General features: G+C 39.5%; 3 protein-coding genes across 5 annotated transcripts in view; all 3 read left to right on the top strand.

The window, feature by feature from the left end:
* hirip3 (HIRA interacting protein 3) overlaps window positions 1–2970 on the top strand; it is a 4696-nt gene extending 1726 nt beyond the window's left edge. The window contains exons 3-7 of the mRNA XM_079642236.1: window positions 127–586; window positions 952–1100; window positions 1727–1874; window positions 2263–2361; window positions 2541–2970. Of these exons, the coding sequence (XP_079498362.1) occupies window positions 127–586; window positions 952–1100; window positions 1727–1874; window positions 2263–2361; window positions 2541–2722 (1038 nt within the window). The 3' untranslated portion in view covers window positions 2723–2970. The remainder of the gene's footprint in view (window positions 1–126; window positions 587–951; window positions 1101–1726; window positions 1875–2262; window positions 2362–2540) is intronic.
* A 66-nt stretch (window positions 2971–3036) lies between these two features.
* Window positions 3037–7249, top strand: antkmt (adenine nucleotide translocase lysine methyltransferase). 3 transcript variants are annotated; one of them, XM_079643548.1, is made up of 6 exons: window positions 3037–3350; window positions 4472–4635; window positions 5444–5548; window positions 5629–5769; window positions 5971–6021; window positions 6187–7249. In XM_079643548.1, exons 2-6 carry the CDS (start codon window positions 4474–4476, stop codon window positions 6385–6387), a joined length of 660 nt encoding a protein of 219 aa, XP_079499674.1. In that variant the 5' UTR covers window positions 3037–3350; window positions 4472–4473; the 3' UTR covers window positions 6388–7249. The 3 variants fall into 3 exon arrangements, with proteins under 3 accessions (XP_079499674.1, XP_079499675.1, XP_079499673.1); XM_079643549.1 differs by having other exon boundaries at window positions 3043–3173; window positions 4419–4635; XM_079643547.1 differs by having other exon boundaries at window positions 3045–3173.
* Window positions 7250–7986: 737 nt separating this feature from the next.
* xpo6 (exportin 6) lies at window positions 7987–26225 on the top strand. Its single transcript, XM_079642881.1, has 24 exons — window positions 7987–8823; window positions 9935–10025; window positions 10600–10712; window positions 11735–11932; window positions 12767–12926; window positions 13140–13217; window positions 13362–13893; window positions 14981–15107; window positions 15199–15308; window positions 15440–15548; window positions 15741–15833; window positions 16976–17045; window positions 17141–17300; window positions 17908–18000; window positions 18307–18451; window positions 19028–19177; window positions 19355–19544; window positions 19658–19813; window positions 22383–22497; window positions 22640–22811; window positions 23530–23691; window positions 23877–23975; window positions 24947–25177; window positions 25576–26225. The coding sequence occupies exons 1-24, from the start codon at window positions 8821–8823 to the stop codon at window positions 25675–25677; spliced, it is 3459 nt and encodes a 1152-aa protein (XP_079499007.1). The 5' UTR covers window positions 7987–8820; the 3' UTR covers window positions 25678–26225.
* Window positions 26226–26334: the final 109 nt, after the last annotated feature.

Genomic DNA, 26334 nt, shown 5'->3' with positions numbered 1-26334 from the left:
AATAGAGGGATATGAGGCATGGCTAGAATGAGTGATCTGTTTGGTATTTTGAGCTAAACACTTCATGTTTTGTTTTGTATATATCTGAGACCTATGCTATTGCCTAAAAATAGCATGATACTGTAGGTGACCTTTAATCTTGTATCTATCCAAAGTGAGTCTTGTTGTCTTTTTGTCTTGTTATTGACAGAATCCGAGGTCAAAAAGGACTGCAAAACAGAAAGTGATGACAGTGAGGAGGAAGAGAAAGTGAAATCTGAATCTGAGGATGAAAAGAAAGAGGTAAAGAAATCCCAGCGCACCACGAGCGGGAAGAGTAAACCGCAGATAAGCAGTGAGGAATCATCTGATGAAGAAATGAATGAGTCAGAAAACAAAGGCAAAGAGAGTAGCTGTGAGGACAGTCCAAAAGAAAAGGCGATAAAGAAAACGGATGCGACAAAGAATGGAGAGTCGGGAAGCAGCGATGCAAGCAAAGGAAAGAAAACACCTCAGAGTGATGAAGAGGATAAACCTGACACAGAGAGCGAGTCAGAAGAAAGTGAACAAATGAAAGACAAAGACCCCTCAGACGACAAGGAAAAAGGTGACTACGCAAAATGTACACTTGCATGTAGGGCTGCTCGATTATGGCAAAAATCATAATCTCGATTATTAAAACGATTATTAAAAACGATTATCCATTTACTTTAAAAACATCCATTTATTGAAAATAATTATGTTTTTAACAGTTGATACCCTGAACTTTAAGTATAATTCAACTGAAGAAAAAAAATGTTTAAATACATTTTCAAAAATCGTTTTATTTAGATTATATTGTTTTCATAATCGTTGCAAGCCAACATTGTAATTGCGATTTAAAATACGATTAATTGAGCAGCCCTACTTGCATGTCCTATACACACATTTTTATTTCTGACTGACAATATTACCTTGTGTTGGGTTATGCAGAAGAAAAAGTCTTGGTGGAAAAGAAAAACAACGACTCTGACTCATCACTCACCTCATTGGACGAGGAACAGAATAATGGAAAAGAAAATACACCAGCTGGTAAAAAGAAGAAAGCCACGAAAAAAGAGAAGAGCGCCAGCGGTCCAAAGGTAAGCCCATGAGAGAAATCAATCAATATCGGAGGAATCAATCTTTATAGAGTTAATTAAGTCTCTCTTTCAGGCAGCATACGTTTTTAATGCAGCAACATATTCAATTGGTCAAATCCAATGTATAATGTAGGCTACTAGGGCTGCTCGATTATGTCAAAAATCATAATCTCGATTATTTGAGTCAATAATTGAAATCACGATTATTAAAAACGAATATCCATTTACTTTGAAAACATCAATTTATTGAAAAGAAAAATGTGAACAGTATGTTAACAGTTGATTACCCTGAACTTTAAGTATAATTCAACTGAAAAAAAAAAAAAGAATTGTTTTATTTCGATTATGTTGTTTACATAATCGTTGCAAGCCAAAATCGTAATTGCGATTAAAATACGATTTAATTGAGCAGCCCTATAATGTACATAGTAATTTCACATGGAAGTTAGTCAAAATACAAAGGATCCATTGGGGGTCAGTAACAGCTTGTTAACTGTATTAAAAAAAAAACAATGGTATTTTGAAAACAGATCACCAAATCTTAGGTGTATGTTTGATAATTGTGAGGTTATTGCAATGTTGTATCTTCGACTCCCAACCTGTGTGTCCTCTGATTTATCATTCAGCGGGACGATACCTCCGTTGTGAGGCTCAAGCGCTACATTACTCTCTGTGGCATGAGGCTGAATTACAAGCAGGTGCTCCAGGACTGTCACTCGGTCAATACCCAGGTGGCTGTCCTGAAGAAGCAGCTGAAAGATCTTGGTGTTGATGGTCAGTGAGAGTACATTCACTTATTTGTTTTTCACATTTGCCCGTTATCAGGCATCTTGCGATCTTGTTTATCCGAGCGTTAAAGAGCTCTTTTTAGGCCCTTTGTGGGTTTGCCCTCTCCTGAAGTGTGTTTTTATAAAGGTTTGTGTGCATGTAAATGGTCTGCAAAGGCTTGAATCCCTCCAGAGGGAGTTTTCTGTCCAACACACCTTCCATAACATTGTGACATCACCATGTAACACTCGCGCTCATATTGACGAACGCGCACAACACATTGTATGTGATAGGCTAACACATTTTCACTTTCTTTGTAAAGGACACAATTTGATTAACTTAGGGCAACAGGGATTTAAGTGATAACTTGCTTCTTCGCTTTTTTTTCGAACAGGTCAGCCATCTATTAAGAAATGCAGAAAAATCAAAAATAAAAGAGAGGAAACAAAGGAACTAGCTGATCTCGATGTCAGCAACATCATTGCCACAGAAGGTAACTTTTTTATTAATTCTGACACCCATAACTGGATGTGGCCTTTGATCTGGTTGGATCAACAATTGCACAGTGCATTTATAAGAATGATCTATCGTGTTTGCTAATCATTTTATTGCACTTATTGCAAAATATAAAACCATTGATTCAATAGACCTTCTAATGTGAATACTTATCAGGTCGACCTAAGCGCAGAGGAATCTCTGCATGGAAGGAACGGCAGGACTCTCCATCCTCCACATATCTGCGCACTGTGAACTCCGGCTCTGATAGTGATGAAGAAAACAAACCAAACAGAGGGCGAAAGAAACTCTGGGCCAACCTGAAGGGGATCATCAGTGACGATGCAGACAGCAACTGACTGGGACACTAGTGTTCTTAGATATGGATATTTATCTTTTGTTATGTTTTTTGTAAAAGTTGGCTCTACGCATATTTTTGATACTATTACAAATGTGTTTCTGAAACCTTTTGCAAAAAGATAGTTTGTTCAAATCAACACATAACATTACATGTCTTGTTGTTATACTATGTTAAATGTAATTCTATGCTATATTTCTAATAAAGTTGTTGTGCTTTGATCAAATAATTATTAAAATTTTAACCAGAGCTTTAAACTATATGGGTTCCTGATTTCTATTGCTTATTCTAAATTAATACAAAAGTTGTCAAGTAACAGGTAGTTAACAGCAGTAACGGCCCCTACACACGGACACATTTCCGGAACTAACGTAAGTAAGCTCTTGGATATTCGGAATGTTTTGCAGACGGACCGGTCCCACGGTCTAACGTGTCCGCTCGATCTCCTGCAGGTCAATGAGATATTTCTTGTTAATAATTATTGTACCACCCAAGTATTTGCCTTTTGTGTGTGTTTTCGGCATTATTATGTTGTGTTGTTGCTTATTAATAAGTTAGGACGTATTTTCAGTGAGACAACGCATGATAAAACACAACTGCATGCATGTGACCCTCAACCCCTCTGTCAGGTATCAGTAGCCTACATAATAAAAGAAACGATACGAACATTACATTTATTGTAACTATCGATATGGCTTTAACATAAATGGTGTGGGATATAATAATTGTTTTTTAAACCATGAATGAGTTTATCTTTTAAAGATGTAAGTTAATACGGGGCAATATGTTTTTAAAGACATAAAAGTGCACGATATATCTTCAATTTAGCCTCGTATCGTTTGCTACTTCATTTTTTATGGTTTCACCAACTAATTCATTTTGATTTGCAAACTGACATCCAAGAGGTGTTTATAAAACTGGGTGTAAAAGGATAACTAAGTTGTAAAGATCAGGTTGAACAATATATTGAAGCCACATTTAACTAGGAAGATATGTGACCTTTCAATATTATCTGCAATCCCTTAGCCAAGCCTGTAAATGGGTGTATAAACTGCATAGCTCAAATGTAAATACAGTGGGATGTGTGTTTTTGCTTTAGTATTTTCTTATCAAGCTAATTCTACTCTTATACATTTAAGAGGTAAACATTGTATTGTCTTTTTTACTCCACTATATATCTGACAGCTGCAGTGATTAGTTAACTTAACAAATAAAGATTTAGAAGCTGGAGAAATGTAGTTATATTTTTTTAAACCAAGTTGTTAAGCTTTCACTTTAAACTCTGCTGAATTGTGAGGACCTGTTTTCACTGTGTTTTGACAAACCAATTAATTCATTAATGTATAGAGAAAATAATCAACAGATAACTTTAAAAACATGAGCTCCACCTCAACCAACTAAAACAGTGATCTTAACTTCATGCAGGGCTAATAATAATTTAATGATATATTATACAATATTTATAACATTCACGAAAGACGTGTTCTTTCCAGTGAATACTTTGACTTTCAAAACCGTTGCTACATTTTCCAGATTATAATTATTCTTTAACTCTGTGTGATAAAGGTACTCTAACGTTAAATCTAAATACTTCCTCCACCACAAATCATAGATATTTCAAAATCTCCAGACGCTCTGACACAGAATATATTATTTCATTCAATAAAATTAAAACATATTTTTCAATACCTTTCCAGGGAGTTTAAAGAAATTCAAATAACATAGACCCAATGTTACACATTCCACGCAGGAATGGATGACGATACGCCAGATGAAGCGTTTAAGGAGCTGCACACGGGGGACATTGGAGGATGGGGTGTTGCTCAGATAGCTGCTGGCACTGGGCTCGCTGTGTATGTGATATGGACCGGATTCGTACAGCCAGGCTTCAGGAAAGTCCCCTTGAGGCTACAGGTATGATATACATCTTAAATAAAGGTCCCCTATTATAATGTTTTTCATCAACATATTATAGATCTCAGATATATACAAAACATGTCTCTGAAGTGTTTTGCTCGAAATACCAAACAGATCATTATAGCATCCCATAATTACTATAGTTACTTTAGATGAGAATAAAGAGCCACTCCCCACGCCCCTCTGAGAGATATTTGGTTAAAAAGAACAAAATGGTGCTCTAGGAGGAGATTCAGGTGATAAGGTGGGGGGTTACCTTGGTTGGTGATTGGCTAATGGTTACACAAGCCAAAAAAAAATGATGACATCATAAAGTGGCCAAAATCTGATGAGCTCATTTTCAGGAAGGTTTTTATATAAATGGATCAGGACAAAAAATGAGCAAATCTTTTTTCCTGAAACTTTCAGAATATCTTTACACAGAGGGGACACATGTTTATTAGGGTGGTCCTTAGTGCCATGTACATTTTCGAATTCATTTATTTTAAGCTCCAACCACCGGAATTCGTTATGATAGTCAAGAAAACTCTCCTGGTGAATTGTATTCAAATTCCAACAACATTCACCTCTCCCTCATCAACCTTGAAGTTTAGCCTCACGTAGGGTGGTCCTTAAAATTGAAAGTTTTCTTGACTAATAGAATGAATTCTGGGGGTTGGAGCTTAGACTTTCAGACTTCCAATTTTAAGGACCTACCTAATGTTTATGTATAAAAGACATGAAAAAGTGGATTCTGCATAATAGTTGACCTTTAAAAAAAAAAAAACGTTTTTCTTAATCAGAAGTTCTTTATTATGTTTTCCAGGTCCCGTACATTCCTGCCAGCAGAGTTCAAGTGGACCATGTAATGAACTTGCTGAGAGGCCGAAAGGGAGGGCTTGTGGATCTGGGGTCAGGAGATGGCCGCATTGTGAGTATAAGCAGGATGTTTCAGCTACTTTTTCTTTCACTGCAATGGGTATTGATTGTGTTATTTTTTTCTCTCTTTAGGTCTTGGAAGCTCATCAGCAAGGTTTCACTCCCGCTGTTGGTTATGAGCTCAATCCCTGGCTACTCCGCTTGGCCCGCTTCAAAGCTTGGAGAGCAGGCCATCATGAAAAAGTTTCATACAGACGGGAAGATCTCTGGAAGGTATGACATTTATAATCTGTATTATGGCATTAGTTACTTTCCTGTTACCAAGTTAAATTGGCCACCATTAATTGACAACATTTCTATATTTTAATTTATCTTGCAGCAATGTGTGTTTTTGCAACAACATTATAGTGTAAATGCAAATGTCCCCACTCCTAGTAAAAAAAGATAGCAAAAAAAAGTTGTATCTCTTCACAGGTCGACTTGACAGAATGCAAAAATATCACAGTGTTCTTGGCTCCTAGCGTGGTGAGTAGTAAAATGTACAAATGCCTCTAAACTGTAAAATACCATCTCAATCTGTCAGCACAGGCTTTCGGTGTGGTTGTATTCATAAAAAATGTAATATCATTGGGTCAGTTTCAGTAAATGTCTGTTAAAGTGTTTCTATTGTGTGTTATTGTTTGTTCCTAGCTTTCATTATTGCAGAAGAAGTTGGAGGCTGAGCTTCCTGAGGATGCCTTAGTGATAGCTGGTCGTTTTCCCTTCCCTGACTGGACACCGTTCAGGGTTGAGGGTGAGGGTGTGCACAGAGCCTGGGCATACAACATGCGAGCACAAAGACAAAACTCCTTAAAGAAAAATGACAGCCACGAAACGCAACCTCAACAATGAACTCACCAAGGACTAAGGCTCCACTCGAATGGTTGTCCCTACTCTTTTGGACTCCAGAATGGGAACATTAATTTATACTGTATATCATTGAGTTACTGCTTATTAAAATACCTTCCATGGAATATTGTGGACATTTAACCTAACTTGACTATCTGAATGCTTTTTGACTACATCTTAAACCAAATTTTTCAGACAAACTGGGACTTACATTTTTTAATTGAATGTGCTCTCTTCTACAGTCTGGGTCGGGGGATTCTTTATTTTGGCAAGGTATGTGTTAACATTGAAGGAAAACAACACCTTTGCCACAAGAACACTGTAGAACTGTTGTAATTACTACCTAAATGTTGTAATGTCTGCTTTGTTCATTATGACAGAAATTAAGATGTCTTTAATTAATTAGACAATTTTGGATTCCATTGGGCTGCTATATATCTACAGGTAGGATGAACACTAAAGGTAAATTATTTGTGGGTGATGGTCAGACACATAGTGATGTGGAAATGTCTGTTGGAAAGTGTGGAATGTGGTTTTTCCGGCTCTGGCCAAAAACAAACCCTTGTGTAAGCGCATGAGTTTTTTTTTTTGATGTTGCTATTTCTTTTAAATGTTATAGTGTTTTACCTTGTGTTAGTTCTGCTATAAAAGCAATTTCTCTTAAAACCTATACGTATATGGAATACAAATTGACCTTTCTTATGCACCATGCTGGACATTAATCACCCAATTTCAGGTAATGTTTGTGGAGCTTTTAGGTGAAATCCCAATGTGGCTGACACTAAATGTTGGTCTACAGTGGCAAAAACATGTAATTGTTGTGAAAATACAAATATATTTTCCATAATAAATCACTCAATTTAAATGTTGTGAATCACGATCAAGTTTTTTCAGGACTCATCCAACAGCATTAAAACAGGATCTGATATGGTAAAGTAATATGGTTTATCTGTGTGGTATGTGGGAAAAGGCTCAGTGTACACACTTTAGCAGATTGTGCAATGTTGTGCAATGCTGTCCTGCATTAGTAAATCAGTTTTGAGGGAGAACCAGGGGAGAACACATTTCCATGCTGTCTCCAGCAGAGGGACAATGCTATATGAGCCTTTTTAATATTCCTTTAGTCCGTTGAATATATAATAAATAAATTATTAATTTAGCAGTTTAAAAATAAATAAAAAATGTTAACCTTTATAAGTGTTTGTGCTCACGGATACATTACACTCTTTTGTCTTTAGTAAACACTTTAAACTTTGTCTTAAGTATTTGCAGTGGTGGAAAGTAACTAAGTGCATTTACCCAAGTACCGTAAGTACAATGTTATGGTACTTTACGTAGGTATTTAAATGTTCTTGCTACTTTGTACTTCTACCCCACTACAATTCGGAGGTAAATCGTGTACTTTTACGCCATTACATTTTTTTTGTACCTTTGGAAAAATGATGTGAAAACTTTAAAAATGATTTTAGTTAGACTTAGAATCAATATCAAAAAGTATTAAGTTAGCAGATTGTCTTTCTCTTCGAGAAAAAATGCCTCTATAAAAGTATGTGCTCGCGTACACCATTTTTGTCTTTAGTGAAACTCTTTAAACTTTGTCTTAAGTATTTGTCAAAGTATTTTTAAAGGAGCGGAAATCGTGCTTTTATTATTGTGACTGACTTGACACAAGCTGATTGGTTTGGTGTTTGGTGGATTTTTTGCAGCTAAAGAGGAAGTTACGAAGCGAACCCTGTAACCTGCTGCAAGCTAGCTGTATCTTTGAGCCGCCCTAAGCACTGAGAAGAGGGAATAACAGGAACAAGAGCGCAGAGTATTATATATGTAGTGTTTTTACAAATGTGCCCGATGTATTGTGTGCATATTCACCCGCTGTGAAATTACTAACGGGAAAGGCAAGTTAACAACAGCCATAGAGAGGCATGTCTATGTTTGACAGCTAGCAAATAATGCCTTCATCTTTCTAGAAGAGCTAGCGAGTTAGCCATCCGCTGCAACGCTAGCAGCTAGCTTCGAGCTATAGAAAGCTAATTAACGTTGCACATTTCTCCGGTGCTTGAGGTAGATGTTTCACAGAAACAGCGGTTTGTTATCTTACTCAACGGCAAATTTATTTAAACGAGAATGCCGCTAACTGACCAATTCGACGTAGCCCTTTCAACCTGAAGCCTATATGCTTGGTAGGCGTTTTATTCAGATTTCTAGTTAAATTAATTCAGTGTTGTTATTGTAAGTGAAGTCAGCAACGCCAACGATTTCTAGCTTGTCGTGTGTAGACTAGCAGACCATGATGAGCCCCCTCTGCGGTCACGTTAGCCAGCAACACCATAGCTAACGTTAGCTACACACTTGGCTAGCTAAAGGGGTAATGTTGTCTTATAACTGTAATTAATCCGTGAAAGACTAGACTGAAGCAAGCATCTGAGCCAGCTAAACATGGTAAGTTACATTTAACACGTATTATTTACTTCACGTTGTCTTCCTGTCTTGTTTGCTAACAGCTAACGTGGGTGCATACGGTTCTTATTCGTATTATTTGAACAGGGCGACCCACAGTTATCTATTAATAATGTGTTTAAATGACTCTACGTGTAGTTTAATCGTGTATGAGACATGCATTGCGGCCTTTCCATATCTGTCAATCCATATAACGGTTTGTGAGGCCAGGTAACGTTACTTCACGGGATGTGACAGCTCCTTAAAGCCATTTCACGATACAAGACGCCCATCTTGCAAAACAGAATATTTGCAGGGAGTTGTGTTGAGCCTCGGCAAGTTGTGGCTCATTCGAGGAATTCAGACCTGCCTGCCACGGGATCTGCTCTTTAAAATCTCTATTTGCTATCTCGTTTATGCTAGGCAGGGCCTAACTTCCTCCCCCTGCAGAAGCGTGGTATTACAATCGACATAACGCAGTTCTTTTGAGTACAGCTTGAGATGGCTGGTAGGACCAAGACTGGACTCATACAATCTTCAATACTGAACTATATAAGCAAGTCAGATTGCATTTGTGAACTGTAGTATTGCAATGTGTTAACTACATTTTCATGAGACCATGCCAAACGTTCACAACATTATTGATAGGGGGGGGGCAGGCAATGACCAACCATAGCTATGTTCAGGCATGATGTACATACAAAAAAATGTGTCTAAATCATTAAGTAGCCTGCCTGCAATGACCATCATACAAAATATGTCTTCTTTAAATTAGCCTACCCGGAAACATGTTGAATGCATACAGCTATTCGTTGTAAAGAACCTACTTGAATGCTAAATGCATAATGAATATGAGTTAATGGTAATTAACTATCCTCTTCACTGTCATGATGGGTTTCTTATTCATTGAAAGCAAATTATTGATGTAAAGCTGAGCTTCTTCTGTGCATGTATTCTCCATCAAACACACCATTGAATTGTATCCGTCAAACCGATAGATTTCTCTCATTCTAATGAATATATGGTTGCGATTGGTTTTGGTTATGCACATTGTCATATAGAAACAACAAAATGGAGTTTTGTAATTGAATGTACTTTATTTATTATCCTCTAGGCTTCAGAGGAGACATCGCTGCGTGCACTGGAGGGCCTAATGACCGAGTTCTTTCACAGCTGTACGACCAATGAGAGAAAGAGAGAAATAGGTAAGTGTGGCCTTGAAAACCCTACCAGCACAAATTAAATAATTGGCATGGTCAGCAGGTACTTTCAGGTGTGTTTCCGCTGGTTTGTAAAGGAAATAGCAATGGACTTATCTCTAAAATAATGAAAAGGGAAGACATTTAGTCTGACACTTTCCTATGATCAGATAAATATCACGTTAATTTACAATTTGAGGTTGTGTTTTAATAAATGTGAAACAATTGTAGGTCTCCCCTTGCTCTTTACTTAATTATAGTGTACATGTGACCTTCTTATCTTTTTAAAAAATAGATTCATCAAATAAAGAAAAAGGACTCAAGAATTCTTCAAACAGTTGATAGATCTGTATCCCAAAATACAATGTAGTGTATACTGAATACTGTAGTCTATGATTTGTCTCTGTAGAGTGTTTATTGTTACCTGAAATGATTTGCTTTCCTTTCTACTGTTTTTTCGCGTGGCCTTCTTACACACTTCCTGTGTTGTGACGCATTACTTTCAGTCTGTCTACATGTGAGAAAATTCCTTTTCATGTACCTCTGTCAGAGATCATGCCTACTTCCTTTTTCTCTGCAGAAGAGTTGCTGAATAACTTTGCACAGCAGACTGGAGCGTGGCGCCACTGCTTGTTCTTTCTCTCCAATACTCGGAATGAGTATGTCATGATGTACAGCCTCACAGTATTTGAAGTAAGTCCTATAGGTAGAAAATACATATGTTTAGTTCCTTTTACTGTCTGGGGCCTTGTCATGCTTTTAAAATAAGACTGTACACAGAGAAAGGTATTGTTTCATCGCTACTAAGAACAAAAATGTGTTTCTTCCTGTTCCTGTTTCATAATTTCAATAATTTCCCGAAAACAAGTTAGCTTAATGTGTAATACATTTAGCAATGGATCAAAAGCTGAACATCCTGTGACTCCATACTTTGGCCTTATTTAATTCATTACTACAGTGCCCTTTCACAACATGCCTTTTCGGAAAGGGCAGAATGCTTGGCCTGTGGTGTTGCTGCTTTTAGCTTTCTTGAGACCCGCTGCTCATAACAACTATACAATTAACACCTTGGGTCCTGAGCAAGACATCTGCCATGACATAGTTTCACACGACCAAGACATGGCTACGCACAATCAGAAACACCTCTGAGGTACACTGAGCAGAGGTCATTTCCAAAGTTGGGATATGGGTCTCTTGCATTGACAAAACTCATGCGTCCCTAATTTGGACCGTGGATTTAATTAGCGGTTAATTAGTTACAAGTGAGTTTTGAGTCGTACACCAGGGGAATATAGTGTTACCCTCCGAGGGGTGAGAGAACAACACCTGCCCGGTTCAAACGACATGTTGGACTCTGTCTGCAGAACGCTGTAGATTGCCCGCGCTCCTGCAAACAGAGTGTATTAATATTCAACACGTCACTTAATTTGGCATCTATACATCCAGGGGTCCTCAGCATTAGCCACAACGTGTAAAGTACATCAGATTGAAGTTTCTTAGGAAATGTATGAGTTGTGTTTTTTTTTGTTGCAACATTATGTTTTTAGTGAAATGTGAGTTAAGTGGGCACTGTAATGTTACAAATAAATTCTTGACAAACTAAAAGTATTTACAAACTAGTTGGAGATTATGGTCAAATGTTTAAAAAAAAAAGAAGCTTTTCTGACCGCCTTTAGACTCAGCTTTAACATCTGATTGTCCAATTTCTATTTCAGAACCTAGTGAACAAAATGTGGATCGGCGTTGCTTCACAAGACAAGATGGAGATTCGCAGCTGTCTGCCTAAACTCCTACTTGCACAGCACAAATTGGTGCCCTATTTTATCCGTAACAAACTGTGCAAAGTCATCGTGGACATTGGTCGCCAGGACTGGCCAATGTTCTACCATGATTTCTTTACAAACACACTTCAGGTAAGCCCTGATCTGTCAAAGGTATTTGAATGCATTTCATGTTTACTTTCTATTATCGTGTAACATTTGGAACAAGGTCTTTTTAAATAGTCACTGTTATGAGGATGTTACTCGACATGGGGAAGTGCAGAAGCTATAATATAACCCACAAGACAATTGCTCAATGTCTTCTTTTTATTTTTAGTCTATTGCCCCGGAATGCAGTCATGATAGAAATCTTTGCTATTAGCATGCATTGAATAATCAAAGAGTGGCTGCCCTGAGAGTAAAGCTGTTTGGAAATATCCAATGTTTACAAGATATGATGTCATGTACATTTTGGACCCTTTCGGGACAATTACGCCACATTTCATACACTTTTTATTTGTATTTTTCTGCAAGTTATGTCCCCTCTTTCCTTTCAAAACAGTGTCTCTTTTACTGTATCACTAGAATATGAGCAGAAGAAAGTAATAGATTAAGTAAACATGAGGGTTTCCTGCAGGAAATGATTCAACCAAAAGGAGGAACCACATACAATCAAGCATGTTGCATCTTGTCTGATGGTTCATTTAGCGAACAGATAACAAGCAAAACATTTCTTAATAGTTCATTTTCTGTGTGGAGGTTAATATGACATTTTCTGAAAGCTAGTTATTCTTTGTTTAATGATAAAAAAAAATGCCCACCTTTGCTATCCAACGCAGTGAGTTAACGCTGTACTGTCGAACAACCCTAGTGGTTCCCTTGCATTGAACCAAACCGTTTCGTAGGACTTGTATTTAGTGGGGGAAATTCAATAGTGTTTGTCTTTACTCACGAAGCTTTTGTCTGTCAATCTCTCGTGCACTGCAGTTGATCCAGTCCCCAGCTCTGTCTTTGTTGGGGTTGGTGATGTTGAAAACGACATCAGAGGAACTTGCGTGTCCTAGAGAAGACCTCAGTGTCTCCAGAAAAGATGAGCTACGTAAACTGCTGCTGGAGCAGGTACCCACAGTGCTTGGATTGTTGACGGGTGAGAATAACCTTTTTAATAATGTTGCAGAACTAATGAGTGATACATATGTTATTATCAGGCTAATCTACAGGAATGAGATTTAAATTGGATATATACCCCTCCTCTGGTACAACTAGCTAATTAGGTTTGAATCTGACTTCCACAGATGCTTTGGTGAGAAACCTTCAGTATTGGTGGATAAGTGGGTTCTTGTCACATCTTGTTTTGCAGGTATCTTGGAGACCTATTGGGACAAGCACAGTGTCATAGCTTCAACGCCGCCTCCCTCACCCACCTCTGGGGAAAGTGGTAAGTGAATGGTGCTTTTGTAACATACACCTGCCATGTTGGGATAATCCTGGATGTGTTTCCTGAATGAAAATATCAAGCATTTATCAAGAGGTTTGTTGTTTATTAACCACACCTTCTTTTTTTGTCTCTTCAATCTATCAGTGGAGTTGCTGGGCAATTTGTTTCAGGGCAGCCAGTACTCAAAGCTGCTGTGCCAGCCCATGGTGGCGCTGGACAATGAGAGTCAGCAGCTCTGTTGTCTGGTGTTGGAGTGTTTAGCTCACCTGTTCAGCTGGATCCCTTTGTCCACAAGCATCACACCCACCCTGCTGGCATCCATTTTTCACTTTGCACGTTTTGGTTGTGATATTCGGACAAAGGCCAAGACAGGATGCTTCATCTCCTCAAACTCCTCCTCTTCTAACGGTCAGCTCAATCCTGGGACAATGCCCCCCACATCAAATGGAGGCGGGCGAAACGGAGAGCAGACGGAGGGCAGCAAGGTGGACCGAGCCCGGCTTGGGGTGCTCGCTATGACCTGCGTCAATGAGCTTGTGTCAAAGAACTGTGTGCCAATGGATTTTGAGGAGTACCTGCTGCGCATGTTCCAGCAGACCTTCTTCCTCCTGCAGAGGCTGACACGAGAGAATAACACTCATACAGTCAAGACCCGCCTACAGGAACTTGACGAGAGGTATGGCTCAGTCCATTGGTTCACACGAGTGTTTGTTCATAAGTGCTCGCAGACTACACAGTGTGTTCTACATGACAACTTCTCCCTGTGGTTACAACTTATCATATTTGCTTTCTTCTTTTAATCTAATTTGCAGTCAGAAGTTTCTCTGCGGTATTTCTTAGAAGTCCATCCCTCAAAAACGCTTTTGTTCTATAACTGTTGCTCTTTACCCTAGCTCTGTCACGTGTCTTTCTGATCAAATCTTTCTTTCTGATACATATAAACTATACAGTGTTTCCCATACATTGATTTATTTGTGGCGGGTCACCACAAATAAATATCGTCCGCCACAAATGGATCTCATAAAAAAAAAAAGATTTTCATTATTATTAATTTCTTTTTTTAATTCTTTTTTTTGTTTGTTGGTGGTCTAATGGATAGTGAGGTGGGCTGATGATCAGAAGGTTGCGAGTTCAAATCCTGCCTGGTACATTACTACTAGTGCGCCCTTGAGCAAGGCACTTAGCCCTCGGTTACTCCAGGGAGAATGTCCCTGTAATTGGTCATTGTAAATCGCTTTGGAATAAGGCGTCTGCTAAATGCCTAAATTGTAAATTATTTTTTGGGGAGAATAAATCCCACAGATCCTCAACTCCAGTGTGTTGCACTAATTACCAACGCAACACAGAGCAACAAGAACGTGGGGGGGGGGGGGGGTGCGGTGCGGTGCCCCCACAAATAGAATCAAATGATGTGGGAAACACTGCTATATCATTAATACTACTTTTTTTTTGCAAGTTCACTACCGATCATAAGTTGCTGAGCTTGATTTCGTCACCTGTGACATCCCAATAGTTAACTTACTAGTTTCATGCTTTCATGTTTTGTAGTATGTGCAGATACATGAGGAGCATTGCGTGCTGTCGACATGTAACTGATGGCCTAGCTATTACATCACGCTCTTACAATGTAGGCCCTTGATCTTTGTTTAACAAATACTGTTATTATCAACCAGCACAGACTGTATAAAGTAACGGCTGAGTGGAACATGTTTACGACTTTAATGGTTTGTTTGGTTAATTCTTTGTTCTCTTTCTTCTCGCAGTTACTTGGAAAAGTTCACAGATTTTCTGCGCCTCTTTGTTAGTGTTCACTTGAGGCGGATTGAGTCCAGTCCTCAGTTTCCAATTGTAGAGTTTCTTGGCCTGCTTTTCAAGTACACCTTCAACCAGGTAACGATAAGTGTGTCAAGCAGTTGCTTAGACAGTACAGCACAGGTTGTTTGTTTCTGCTAACAAAGCCTGTTTCTCATTGGTCTAACAGCCTACCCATGAAGGCTACTTCGCCTGTTTGGATATATGGAGCGTCTTTTTGGATTTTCTAACGACCAAAATCAAAAGCAGACTCGCTGACAGAGAAAGTGTTCTGAATAGGTAAGTCGCTCATAATCGACTATCTCAAATTCATGCAGATATATCAAACATTTGAAATGAAGCGTATCAAATGCCTGATGGGTTGTTAATAACGTGTTCTTCTATGATTATATTTGTGTGTGGTTGGACAGGTACAAAGATGCCTTAGTTCTTCTGTTAAGGGAAGTTCTGAATCGCATCCAGTTCAGATACAATCAGGCCCAGTTAGAAGAGCTGGATGATGAGACGCTGGATGATGACGTAAGAACGATTTCCTTTCATTTTACTGTCTGTCGATTGCAGCTTTTTAACATAATATTGTGTGTCCTGTTTTGAAGATGTATACCAAAAGACTATTTTAATATTAGCATACTTTTAGACAGGCACACATTTCAAAGACCTTTATCTTAACTTGAAAGTCTTAACTGTTCTCTTTCATTTTGGGAACTATAGCTACAGACTGAGTGGCAAAGGTACCTGCGTCAGAGTCTGGAGGTGGTTGCCAAGGTGATGGAGCTGCTCCCATCCCATGCATTCACTACTTTGGTAAGAGATCATTGTTGGTGTCCCATTGGCGTTTTGTACAGTTATCAGAATACCTTTATTAGTCCCACGGAGGGGAAATGTGCGTAGTTCCAGCAGGAAAAAGAGCCACAGACAGCTTAAAAGAAAAGTACTAAGTTATGATATAATAAAACATATTTAATAAAAAGTGACATAATTAAAAGAAAATACACATCCTGTAACAGTTCTTAGGATTTAGTAGTCAGGTATATATTACAGTTATTAATGGCATCTATATATATTGCACATCTAGCACATATTGCACATAGGTGGTTGGTATTTAACAGCAGCAAGTTACACAATTTACAAAATACACACCTTGTAACAGTTCTAAGGATTTAGCAGCCAGGTATATATTACACAGTTATTAATGGCATCTATATATAGCACATATTGCACATAGTTTGTTGGTATTTAGCAGCTAGGTGTGATATAGTCTTTGTTGTGGTGTTCCTAATGAGTACCAAATTAGTTCATATAATTCAACGCTGACGTGGACAACTATTTTCTTGGTGCCTTACTTGTGTAGCTTCCCATCGCATTCAAGTAATACTGACTTTAATATTATATTAGACAACCTGGCCGTGACTGGCTGCCTGGTGTGCGTCAGTTCACCTCAAACAGAGTCATGTTAAGCAGTTTAAACACTTTTTCACATCGTATAAAGTACAATGTTGGACCAGCACAGTTCTCGCTCCACACAAAGCACAGCATTGCTACATAACATCACTTCCAGCTAACTTTACTGAGAATAAAAAGGAAAAAACCTACTCTGGTCTTTGTCGTATAAAAAGACAAAAACACTGAATCTGATGTCGCATCAGAGTTTAAATATTTAGTAAAATCCTGTATGTAGTGAAAATGCTGTCATAACTTTATTTAAGCACAATTTCTATATAAAACTGTAATTTAGTTTTATTTAATATGGTTCAATAATTTGGTTTTCTTGTGAAATCTTTACTTCTGTATTGTGCATGTTCCTTGTTTGTATTTATAACCTACACAATAATGTAAAGAAAGAAAATAGACAATATTTAAAATATATTATTTTTACATGTCAAGTCACGTATGGTGATTTATTCCAGTTGGTGACAGCCTTCATGTTTCTTCTTTTCTCTCTAAAGTTTCCAGTGCTCCAGGATAACTTGGACGTATACCTTGGTCTGCAGCAGTTTATTGTCACCACTGGAACAAGTAAGTATTCATGTTATGAGCTATATTCCCATTTGATGAAGCTCATTTAATGTATCAAATGTTGCAATGCCCTAATCGTGTCGTCCCTTTCTCAGGTCGGAGGCTGAATATCTCTGCAGAGAACGATTGCCGTCGCCTGCACTGTTCTCTCCGGGACCTCAGCTCCCTCCTGCAGGCTGTGGGCCGCCTGGCGGAGCATTTCATCGGGGAGGTCTTTGCTGCACGTTTCAATGACGCGCTGGCAGTGGTGGAGAGGTCAGTGCTCTTAAACTCTTCTAAAACATTACAAAGTTATTCTTCTTCCAATACCATGCAGTTTTTTTTTTATGTTTCTAATAGAGTGCCACAGTGACCTCACACATTTAAGAGACTGATCACATTTTGTTCAGCCGGATAATATCCATATGTCTACCCTATCATTTTCTAATCATAAATCTATCGGTCATAAATCTATCAATTAAATTTATGATTAGAAAATTATAAAAGTAGGGTAGACATGTGGATATTATCCGGCTGAACAAAACGTGATCAGTCTCTTAAATGTGTGTCAACCACAGACCTTATTTCGAGATATTCTCCAAAGCCCTATGGAGAAATTGCTTTTTGTCGAAGGAACCGGAAGTGTTCAAATGCTAACTTGCTTCCGGGTTTTAGGACGTGTCACTATGGCCTCTATAGAACATTTTCTACACTCAATAGATCTGGTTTTCAACTCACTCGACAGTTGTTTTGGCGTTCTGTTTCATTTCATTAGGGTTCAAATGGGCTTTGTGTTTAAACCAGACGAAGCGGTATTCTGTGGATTGTTCTATTTAGAGCAGAAACTCATAATGAACCGTGTGTGTGTTTTTTTTTTTTCAAGGCTGGTTGAAGTGACTTGCTACGGCTCTCAGACGAGTCTTTACGACCTGGAGACCGCTGTGCCTTCTGTGCTCAAACCAGACCTCATCGACGTGTGAGTATTACATGTTTGAAGCACAACCCGGCCTTCACATGGAGGTCGCTGTTCTTGTATAGGGGAACAATTGTTTATATTATGAAAAGCTCCCGCTTCAAATAACAACACAACCCTGTGAAAAATAATAAGGGCACTGATTGTGCGATTGTTTGGTTGAACTTAGGCACTAAACAGCCCTTTTTCTCAGCCCTAACCAAAGCCAAATCCTGCCTGCAAATGATCCGGAGTTTTAGAAAGAGAGTATGTTTTATTTAATGCAAAACGCCTTTGTTGTTAACTGTGTGTTTGTGTGTTTTTTTACAGACACGCTCAGGCCCTTGCTGCTTTGCAAGCCTACTCCCATTGGCTGGCACAGTTCTACAGTGAGGTCCACAGTCAGAACCAGAGCCAGTTCATGAACCTCATCACATCTACAATAGATGCCAGTAGCCCACTCATCACATCAAAGGTATCTTGCCTCATACTTTTACTTTAAAGAGATATGATTGGATAAGTCAGTCTTGGACTAATGTATCACAAATTATTATCGTCAACGCATGGGCTTTAATGTGATAAATACAGAATCTCTTATTTGGATCAATGAAGACATTCAAATTGATCATTGGTCAAACATAGCTGAGTGCACTTCAAAGACCTGATCTTAAAAGGCTTTATTTAGTTTCATGTTGAAACAGTGGTTCATTAAGGAGGAAGTGTGTTACGGAAATATCCACCAACACTTACCCTCGAGCCCCCTGTTCACAGAAGCTTCCTTTTGTGTTTTTATAATGCATAAATATTATATTTGTTAAATGTAGGATGAAGGGATTTTAGGACATGAGTAACACCGTCTTTGTTTTGGTCGTCATAAAAAGTCTTAAAGGAGCAACTGCCAAGACTTTTGCAACCAATTCTAAATCTCCTTTCCACCTAATAGTTCAGAGTAATGTGGGAGGAACAGTGGGTTGGGCTGGGATAGTGAAAGGAGATCAGTGTTGCTACCATGTGGTTCTTCTTTAAACTCCCATCTTGTCTTTACCTCCAGGTACCTGAGAAGTTGCTGCTCTCCTCGTGCCATCTGATGGTTTCCATCACCTCCACGGTGCGCCCGGTCTTCTTGGTCACGCTGCCAGCTGTCCGGAACATCTTCAACCTCATCACAACAGAGAATCACCCCCGCAGACTCCCCCAAGAGGTACATGGTGGTTGCTTCTTCATATGATATGAAGTTGTTCAATGTTTTACTACGTTACAGGACTTTTATAGTTTATAAGATGGATCGTTTGTGAATGTCTATCTTTTTTTCCTCTTAAACGTTTCAAATGTCCTCTATATTGATTATTAACTCTGTATGTTTTGTGGTTGCATACAGGCTCACATGTTGGTGTGCAGGGCTTTGTCCAACATGCTGCTGCTCCCGTGGCCAAATTTACCAGAGAGTGAGCAGCAGTGGCAGACGCGCTCCAGCAACCACGCCAGCCTCCTGGCAGCACTCACTCGAGAGTATAAGGGTATAAGAGGGACGGTGAACATTACTCCACGGCAACCCGATCTGAATAACAGTCAGTATTTCTTTCTCTTTTGATTTGTTACTCTCTGTATGTTCTCTTTTCCCCACCCTTTCATACTTTTCCTGCTCTAATTGTGTTTCATGACCATCTTGCCTCTACTGCAGTGAAAGCGGTGATACAGCAGACCCTGCCTGTGCTCAGAGACCTAGTGGACAGCGTCTCTGGGGAATCCACCAAATCCCGGCAGATCTGTTACCAGAGTCTCCAGGAGTCGGTCCAAGTGTCCCTCAGCCTTTTCCCAGTGTTTATTCAGCAGCCAGGTCAGTGTCTCAAAGCTACCGTTTGGCTCTCCATCTAGAATTTGTTTTAAATGTTCCATCATAATGTAAAGATGATGTAATCACTCCATTCACTTTTCTGTAGCTACTTCTCCTGTAACGGGGGGGCTATGAGTGTATGCGGGGGGAATGTGTGTAAGGATGCTTCCCTGCCTTTTTAATACTACATGCATAATGATAACATTACATGTAACAAAAAAATCCATGTCCGTGTCATTATGTAATGTCAAAAACCTTTGTCTCCATTTGTGACATCTCCGAAGTGACATTCTTCTCGGATGTTTGAACTAATCATTTTAAATGCAGCTTATTGTTGTAAAAGCATAAAAAACCTTGTTGAAAGTAAATGAACCTTTAGTTAAACGTTCAAACATCAGCTTCGATCTCTTACCGTTTTTTCCTTTTATTTCCTGACTTTCATAGCAATCCAATCCACTTTATTTCTATAGCACATTTAAAAACAACAGTTGAACAAAGTGCTGTACATCAACAACTGTATAAAAACATAGCATAAATACATAAAAAACAGACGGGACATGAAACAAATGTAAAACACGAGACAATGAAACCAGATCAGAAGCCACAGACTGAGAAACTCTCCTACGTAAAATCAATACAAAACACTAGTAAGATAAAAACCCAAATGTAAAAGCACAAGTGTCACCTGGTCTGTAAATGCAAGGGAAAAGAAATGGGTTTTTAAACAAGATTTTAAAAACAGGCAGAGTTGGAGCAAGTCTAACCTGGAGGGGCAATTCGTTCCATAACTTTGGAGCTGCAGCAGCCAAGGCTCCTTCTCCTCGGTGCTTTAACTTTGATTTAGGGACTACCAAAAGAAGTCTGTCAGCCGACCTCAGTGACCGTGTGGGTGTGTATGGTTTTAAAAGATCTGCCAGGTGCGGTGGGGCTAAACCGTTTAGTGCCTTGTATGCGAACAGTAACATTTAAAATTGTATTCTAAAATGGACTGGTAGCCAATGTAACGAGGCGAGTACAGGCGTAATATGTTCACGCCTGCCTGTCCTTGTAAGGAGGCGCGCAGCAGCATTCTGGACCAGCTGTAGGCGAGACAGGGACGCCTTGGTTACTCCAATATACAGAGCATTGCAGTAATCCAGTTTAGTGGATATAAAACAATGTATTACTTTCTCAAAGTCATTAAAAGAAAAGAAAGGGTTGAGCTAAAATTCTTAGTTGTAAAAAGCTGGATTGATCTGTTTGTCTAGTTTAAAATCACGATCAATCCGTACACCCAGATTTGTTACAATGGGTTTCACATATGAGACAAGAGACTCCAGCACAGGCGGGGCATTGGGACCCCCACTGGGTCCAAACATTATCACCTAGGTCTTTTTTTCATTGAATTTTAAAAAGTTCAAGGCCATCCAGGCTCTGATGTCCTGCAGACAGTCAGACAGGCTTTGCGGAGGGTTTGGGTCATTTATTTTAGGGGCATGTAGATTTACGAGTCATCTGCATAAAAATGAAATGAAACGCCATATTTTGTAATGATGGCGCCCAGGGGGAGCAGGTACAGGGGAAATAAAATCGGCCCAAGAATGGAGCCTTGGGGTACCCCGTACGGGAGAGGAGCAGGTACAGGGGAAATAAAATCGGCCCAAGAATGGAGCCTTGGGGTGCCCCGTACGGGAGAGGAGCAGAGGAGGAAGTCAAATCATTCAAACTTCTTTCAGACAGATACGACTTAAACCAGTCTAGAGCAGTACCACTGATTCCCACAGAATGCTGCAGGCGAGAAATGAGAATGCTGGGATCTACAGTATCGAAGGCAGCTGTCAGGTCTAAAGTATAAGAACTGTTCCCAGAGTCAGTAGCTAAAAACAGGTCGTTAAACACTTTTTTTTTTTTTTTTTTCAGTGCTGTGGAGGGGTTTAAACCCAGACTGGAATGCCTCAAAGATGCCATGCACATTTAAGAAAGACTGCAACTGCTTCAGTACCACTTTCTCTAAGATTTTGGACATAAAAGGAAGTTTAGAGATAGGTCGAAAATTGTCAAAAACAGAGGTGTTTTTCTATTCCTATAGTCAGGCTGCTGTTAATTATATTAAGAACGTTAAGTCCAACAATGTCCCAGATTTCTTAAAAAAAATCGCGCTGGGACAACATCGCTTGGAGAACCCGAGGGTTTCAATTGACAATTTGAACAATTTCCATCAGAGCAGGAAGTGACAGAAGCTCAAACTGGTCAGCTGAGCAAGTGTCCATGACAGATGGATCATGGGAAGGAAGTGTTTGCTCCGATGGCCTTGTCAACAAATATCTGTAGAAACGCCTCACAGGTTTCACTGGAGGTTACTAAGTTGATGGATTTGGGGGACATTTAGTTTATAGTGCTAAAAAGAAGCAGCACTGCACATGAATGTCAAATCTTACTTTGAATGAAAATCCTATTTGTCAAGTCAAAAAACCTGTTTCAGTAACCCTAACCATACTCTGTTTTGACTGATTACAATCTATTTCATTTCTACTTCATCACAAAGGGCTTGTCGTACTGGTCTGCATTTTTATTTGTCTCTCCTCTTCCCCAGATGTCACCGATGAGATGTTGGCCTTCTTCTTGACGCTGTTTCAGGCGTTGCGAGTCCAGATGGGAGTAGCGTTCACCGGACAGATCATTCAAACTTTCCTCGGCATGTTCACCAGGTAAGAAAAACGATTCCTTATAGAAGGCACAGTATCACACACTGTTTAAATGGATGGAGGTTTACATTTACAAGTATAAGAAACGGAATACCCTGGTTCATCTCTTAACGCTAACTCGTGATGTCACTTGTCTGTGCTGCAGGGAGCAGCTGGCAGCCAGTATTCTGCAGGAGGGCAGTGCGGGCTGCAGGGTGGTGCAGAAGTTCCTGAAGATCCTGCAGGTGGTGGTGCAAGAGCCGGGTCAAGCTTTCAAGCCTTTCCTACCCAGCATCCTCTCTCTGTGCATGGAGCAGGTGTACCCAGTCGTCGCAGAGGTCAGTTGGCGCTCTCCTATCTTGAGTTTTATTTGGTGTTTGTTTCTGTTTGCTTTTGGATTGATAAGCATCAAATCAAACAAGTACACACCCAAGGTAAAACAATAGATAAGTAGCAGATGATATGTATTATATATGTATAATGATACATATATAATATATATATATATATAATATATATATATATAGTATGAAAACATATAAAGTATGTAGCAGACAATAATAATATTAATCGACATTAGCGTAGTTACAGCAGGGAAAAGAGCCACAGACAGCTTAATGTTACATAATGTTGAATATGTGACATGCATTAAAAAAAAGTACTAAGTTATGATATAATAAAAAAATATATTATAAAAAGTTACATAATTTAAAAAAAATACACATTTTAAAAGTTCCTAGGATTTAGCAGCCAGGTATATACTACACAGTTATTAATGGCATTTATATATTGCACATAGTTTGTTGGTATTTAGCAGCAAGGGGTGATATAGTCTGTGTTGGTGTGTATGGGGGGGGGGGGGGGGGCAACTAGAGGCCGTGCTGGTTGTATAGTCTGACCGCTGCAGGAAGGAAAGACCTGCGATATCTGCGTATTCGGAAGGAAGTCATGTCAGGTACTTCAATGATAGCATGAGAGGTGATAATCCTCTTGTTTTGGGCCTTCATCACATTTCCTGCATAACGGATGGTCTTTCATTCCCCTTGTCTTTGATAGCGCTCTTCCCCGGATGTCAAGGCAGAGATGTTTGAGTTGCTATACCAAATACTTCACCAAAACTGGAGGTACTTCTTTAAAACGTCAGTCTTAACCAGTGTCCAAAGAGGAGCCACTGAGGACACCATGGAGAACGAGGCCCAGTTCACAGCTGCCATGCAGGTCAGTGGATACAAGTGTTTTCAAATAAAGACAATCTATGCTTTTATCTTTGAGTTTCTATTTGGTTTAGTTACTTTTCAGTATAGCAATGTCTCTTATCATATTATTAAAGTAGTTAATCCATCTACAGTTCAAATGTATGTCAAATCTATCTCCTCTTATTGTTACTCTGATGTCTTCTCCAGGCTTTTGGACAGTCTTTCCTGCAGCCGGACATCCACATCTTCAAGCAGAATCTCTTGTATTTAGAATCGCTCAACAGCAAGCACAAGTTGTATCACAGAGTAAGTAGAACTTCGATGTCACTATCTTTGTCATAGAGCAACGTTTATTTCCCTTTAGCATTCTGCAGTTTGTCCTAGTGAAAATGTCAGTCAGTTTAGTCAAGACTTGTAAATCTACTGACATTCACAGCTACTGGATTTTTTGCGAGCTGCTTCGATGGAAATGCTATATATATTTTTTATATTTATTGTTTCGCAATGGAATCTAGTCTGTAGTCCAGGGCTATTCAATTATTTTGGAATGGGGGGCCGGTTGATGAAAATGATCCAAAGCAAGGGGCCGGGAAAAAGATTCCTTGAAATATGAGCAATCATATTAAGAGCTTCAGATGCAGTAGATACCACAACAGCGAAGTGGAGTGCATATATTGTGTTTCATTAAATCAAACAACATAGCCCCAAAGCCTTTAGAGATCTAAATGGGAAGTTCAGAACTCAGTACGCCCACATGTGAAGCTAATCTAACCGTCAACATCATTTCATTTGATTTAGGAGGAATTATCTAATCATTCACGCAGAGATGCAATCAATGTTTTCAGTTGTCACTACAGTAGCTAGTAGGTGGGTTCGAAACCCGAGCTCGCCAAAGTTTTTAGGCAATGTCATCCCCCCATCTCTACATTTAACACCCTCTCTGGAATCAAGGCACTATAACTTAACATTAGACTCAAAGGGCCGGTAAATATCACCCCAGGGCCGGATGTGTCCCGCGGGCCGCCAGTTGAATAGCCCTGCTGTAGGACAACTAAGAACAGATGGCAGCAACTAGATTAGTTTTTACTATGTTCTCTTCCCTGTAGTTACTTTTCTAGGGATTGTTTTGAACCATTTGTCTCTCACATAATATGTCCTTAATGAAAGGATTCACCTGTTATTAGCACAACACCTCCCCTCATCCACACACCGTGTTTGAATGCTTATAACGCACGTATAGACTCTAATGTCATCACTTTGTTTTTATTGTACTTCAGAAGCTTTTCCGGACCTCCATGCTCTTCCACTTCATCAACGTGCTAGTGCAGGTACTTCTCCATAAAAGTCACGACCTTCTTCAGGAGGAAATCACCGTGGCTATTTACAACATGGCCTGTGTCGACTTCGATGCCTTCTTCTCGGCCTTCATGCCAGAGTTCCTCAACGGCTGCCAGGGTGTGGACGCCAGCCAGCGCTCTGTCCTCGCACGCAACTTCAAGCTTGAACGGGTGAGAATAACAGTCGTATTAATATTTGTTTTAACCCACTGGTAGGTTTACTATGACGAGGCAAGACAGCTTTGACAACATGGCACATGGAGAGGCATACAGTAGCATTTATACAACCTTTGTCTCTCACTGAGGCTTATTCTGTCTCCCTGTTTCTGACTGGCTCATGATAGCCATCTCAAATACTTCTAATCTTTAATCGGTTTTATCGCTTGTGAGAATCTTCTTGGCTATAGTATCACAAAAGTGTCACTTTGTTTCTTGGTATTCCCGTACAGGTATTGGTTTGTTTGTCCTGTAGTCGTGGGAGTAGTTGCTGCTTTCAATGTGGTTTTCTGCCCTCTAAACAACTCCTGTCTAGATTGACATGTATTTCCTCTTTTCTCTCCTCTTTCCAGGACTTGCCTTCGTTCACTCAAAGCGTGCAGCGGCTGGTGAACGACCTGCGCTACTACAGACTGTGTAACAGTAGCCTGCCCACTGGCACCATCAAGCTATAGCACAATGACTGATCCTCCACTCCACACATCAACTATGATCTTCAAGGACTGCCTGTGCTGACCACTTTGCTGACTCCTTCTCCAATGCAGCTTTGCTCCGCCCTCTCAGAGTGAGGGGGAGGAGCCACACGCAGCGTGTTGTTGAGTAATCAGAGGTTGAAGATGCTGCTGATGTTTCTCTCTGATCTCTACTGTAGTAGGTTGGCGATGTCTTTTTTCTTTCTTTTTATTTTTTTTTTAAAGCAGCGCCATCCTCATGGTTTGCCAATGATAATTTGGCAAGAAATGTAAACCTGGTCGGCAGTTGGCTTCAGTCCAGACCCCGGAGCAGTCTGAGCAAGGCCTTCTCTCCCACGCCCCGCGACAAAGCCGGCTGGGACTGAGCACTTTCGACTCATTTTGAGTTTTTTAAAAATGTCTGCTTATTCATTTATGCCTTCGATTTTTTTCATCTCCAAAGGAGACGGACTCTCAACTTAAGATATTTCATATCATTCCATTCTGAAAAAGAGAATCTGCTTGATTAATAAAGTGCTTTTTTAGTAAAACTCAGGTATCGATTGATTTGCAAGTGTTGAAACAGTACTGATGGTCAGAATAATGGTTGTATTAAGAGATTCAAGACTTTCCTGTATGTTTACAATGTTTTGCTTTACA

Source organism: Notothenia rossii (assembly GCF_949606895.1).
Source record: "Notothenia rossii genome assembly, chromosome: 8".
In the NCBI taxonomy this organism is placed as follows: domain Eukaryota; kingdom Metazoa; phylum Chordata; class Actinopteri; order Perciformes; family Nototheniidae; genus Notothenia; species Notothenia rossii.
This window is presented reverse-complemented; position numbering and strand designations above follow the sequence as displayed.

Excerpts from the sequence above, each read along its gene's own strand:
- antkmt (XM_079643548.1), top strand. The coding sequence starts at position 4,474 with ATGGATGACGATACGCCAGATGAAGCGTTTAAGGAGCTGCACACGGGG. Across the intron at positions 4,636-5,443 it reads AAGTCCCCTTGAGGCTACAG|GTCCCGTACATTCCTGCCAG; the intron begins GTATGATATACA and ends TATGTTTTCCAG. Across the intron at positions 6,022-6,186 it reads TGTTCTTGGCTCCTAGCGTG|CTTTCATTATTGCAGAAGAA; the intron begins GTGAGTAGTAAA and ends GTTTGTTCCTAG.
- xpo6 (XM_079642881.1), top strand. Across the intron at positions 13,894-14,980 it reads CTACAGGAACTTGACGAGAG|TTACTTGGAAAAGTTCACAG; the intron begins GTATGGCTCAGT and ends TTCTTCTCGCAG. Across the intron at positions 15,834-16,975 it reads CCCATGCATTCACTACTTTG|TTTCCAGTGCTCCAGGATAA; the intron begins GTAAGAGATCAT and ends TTCTCTCTAAAG.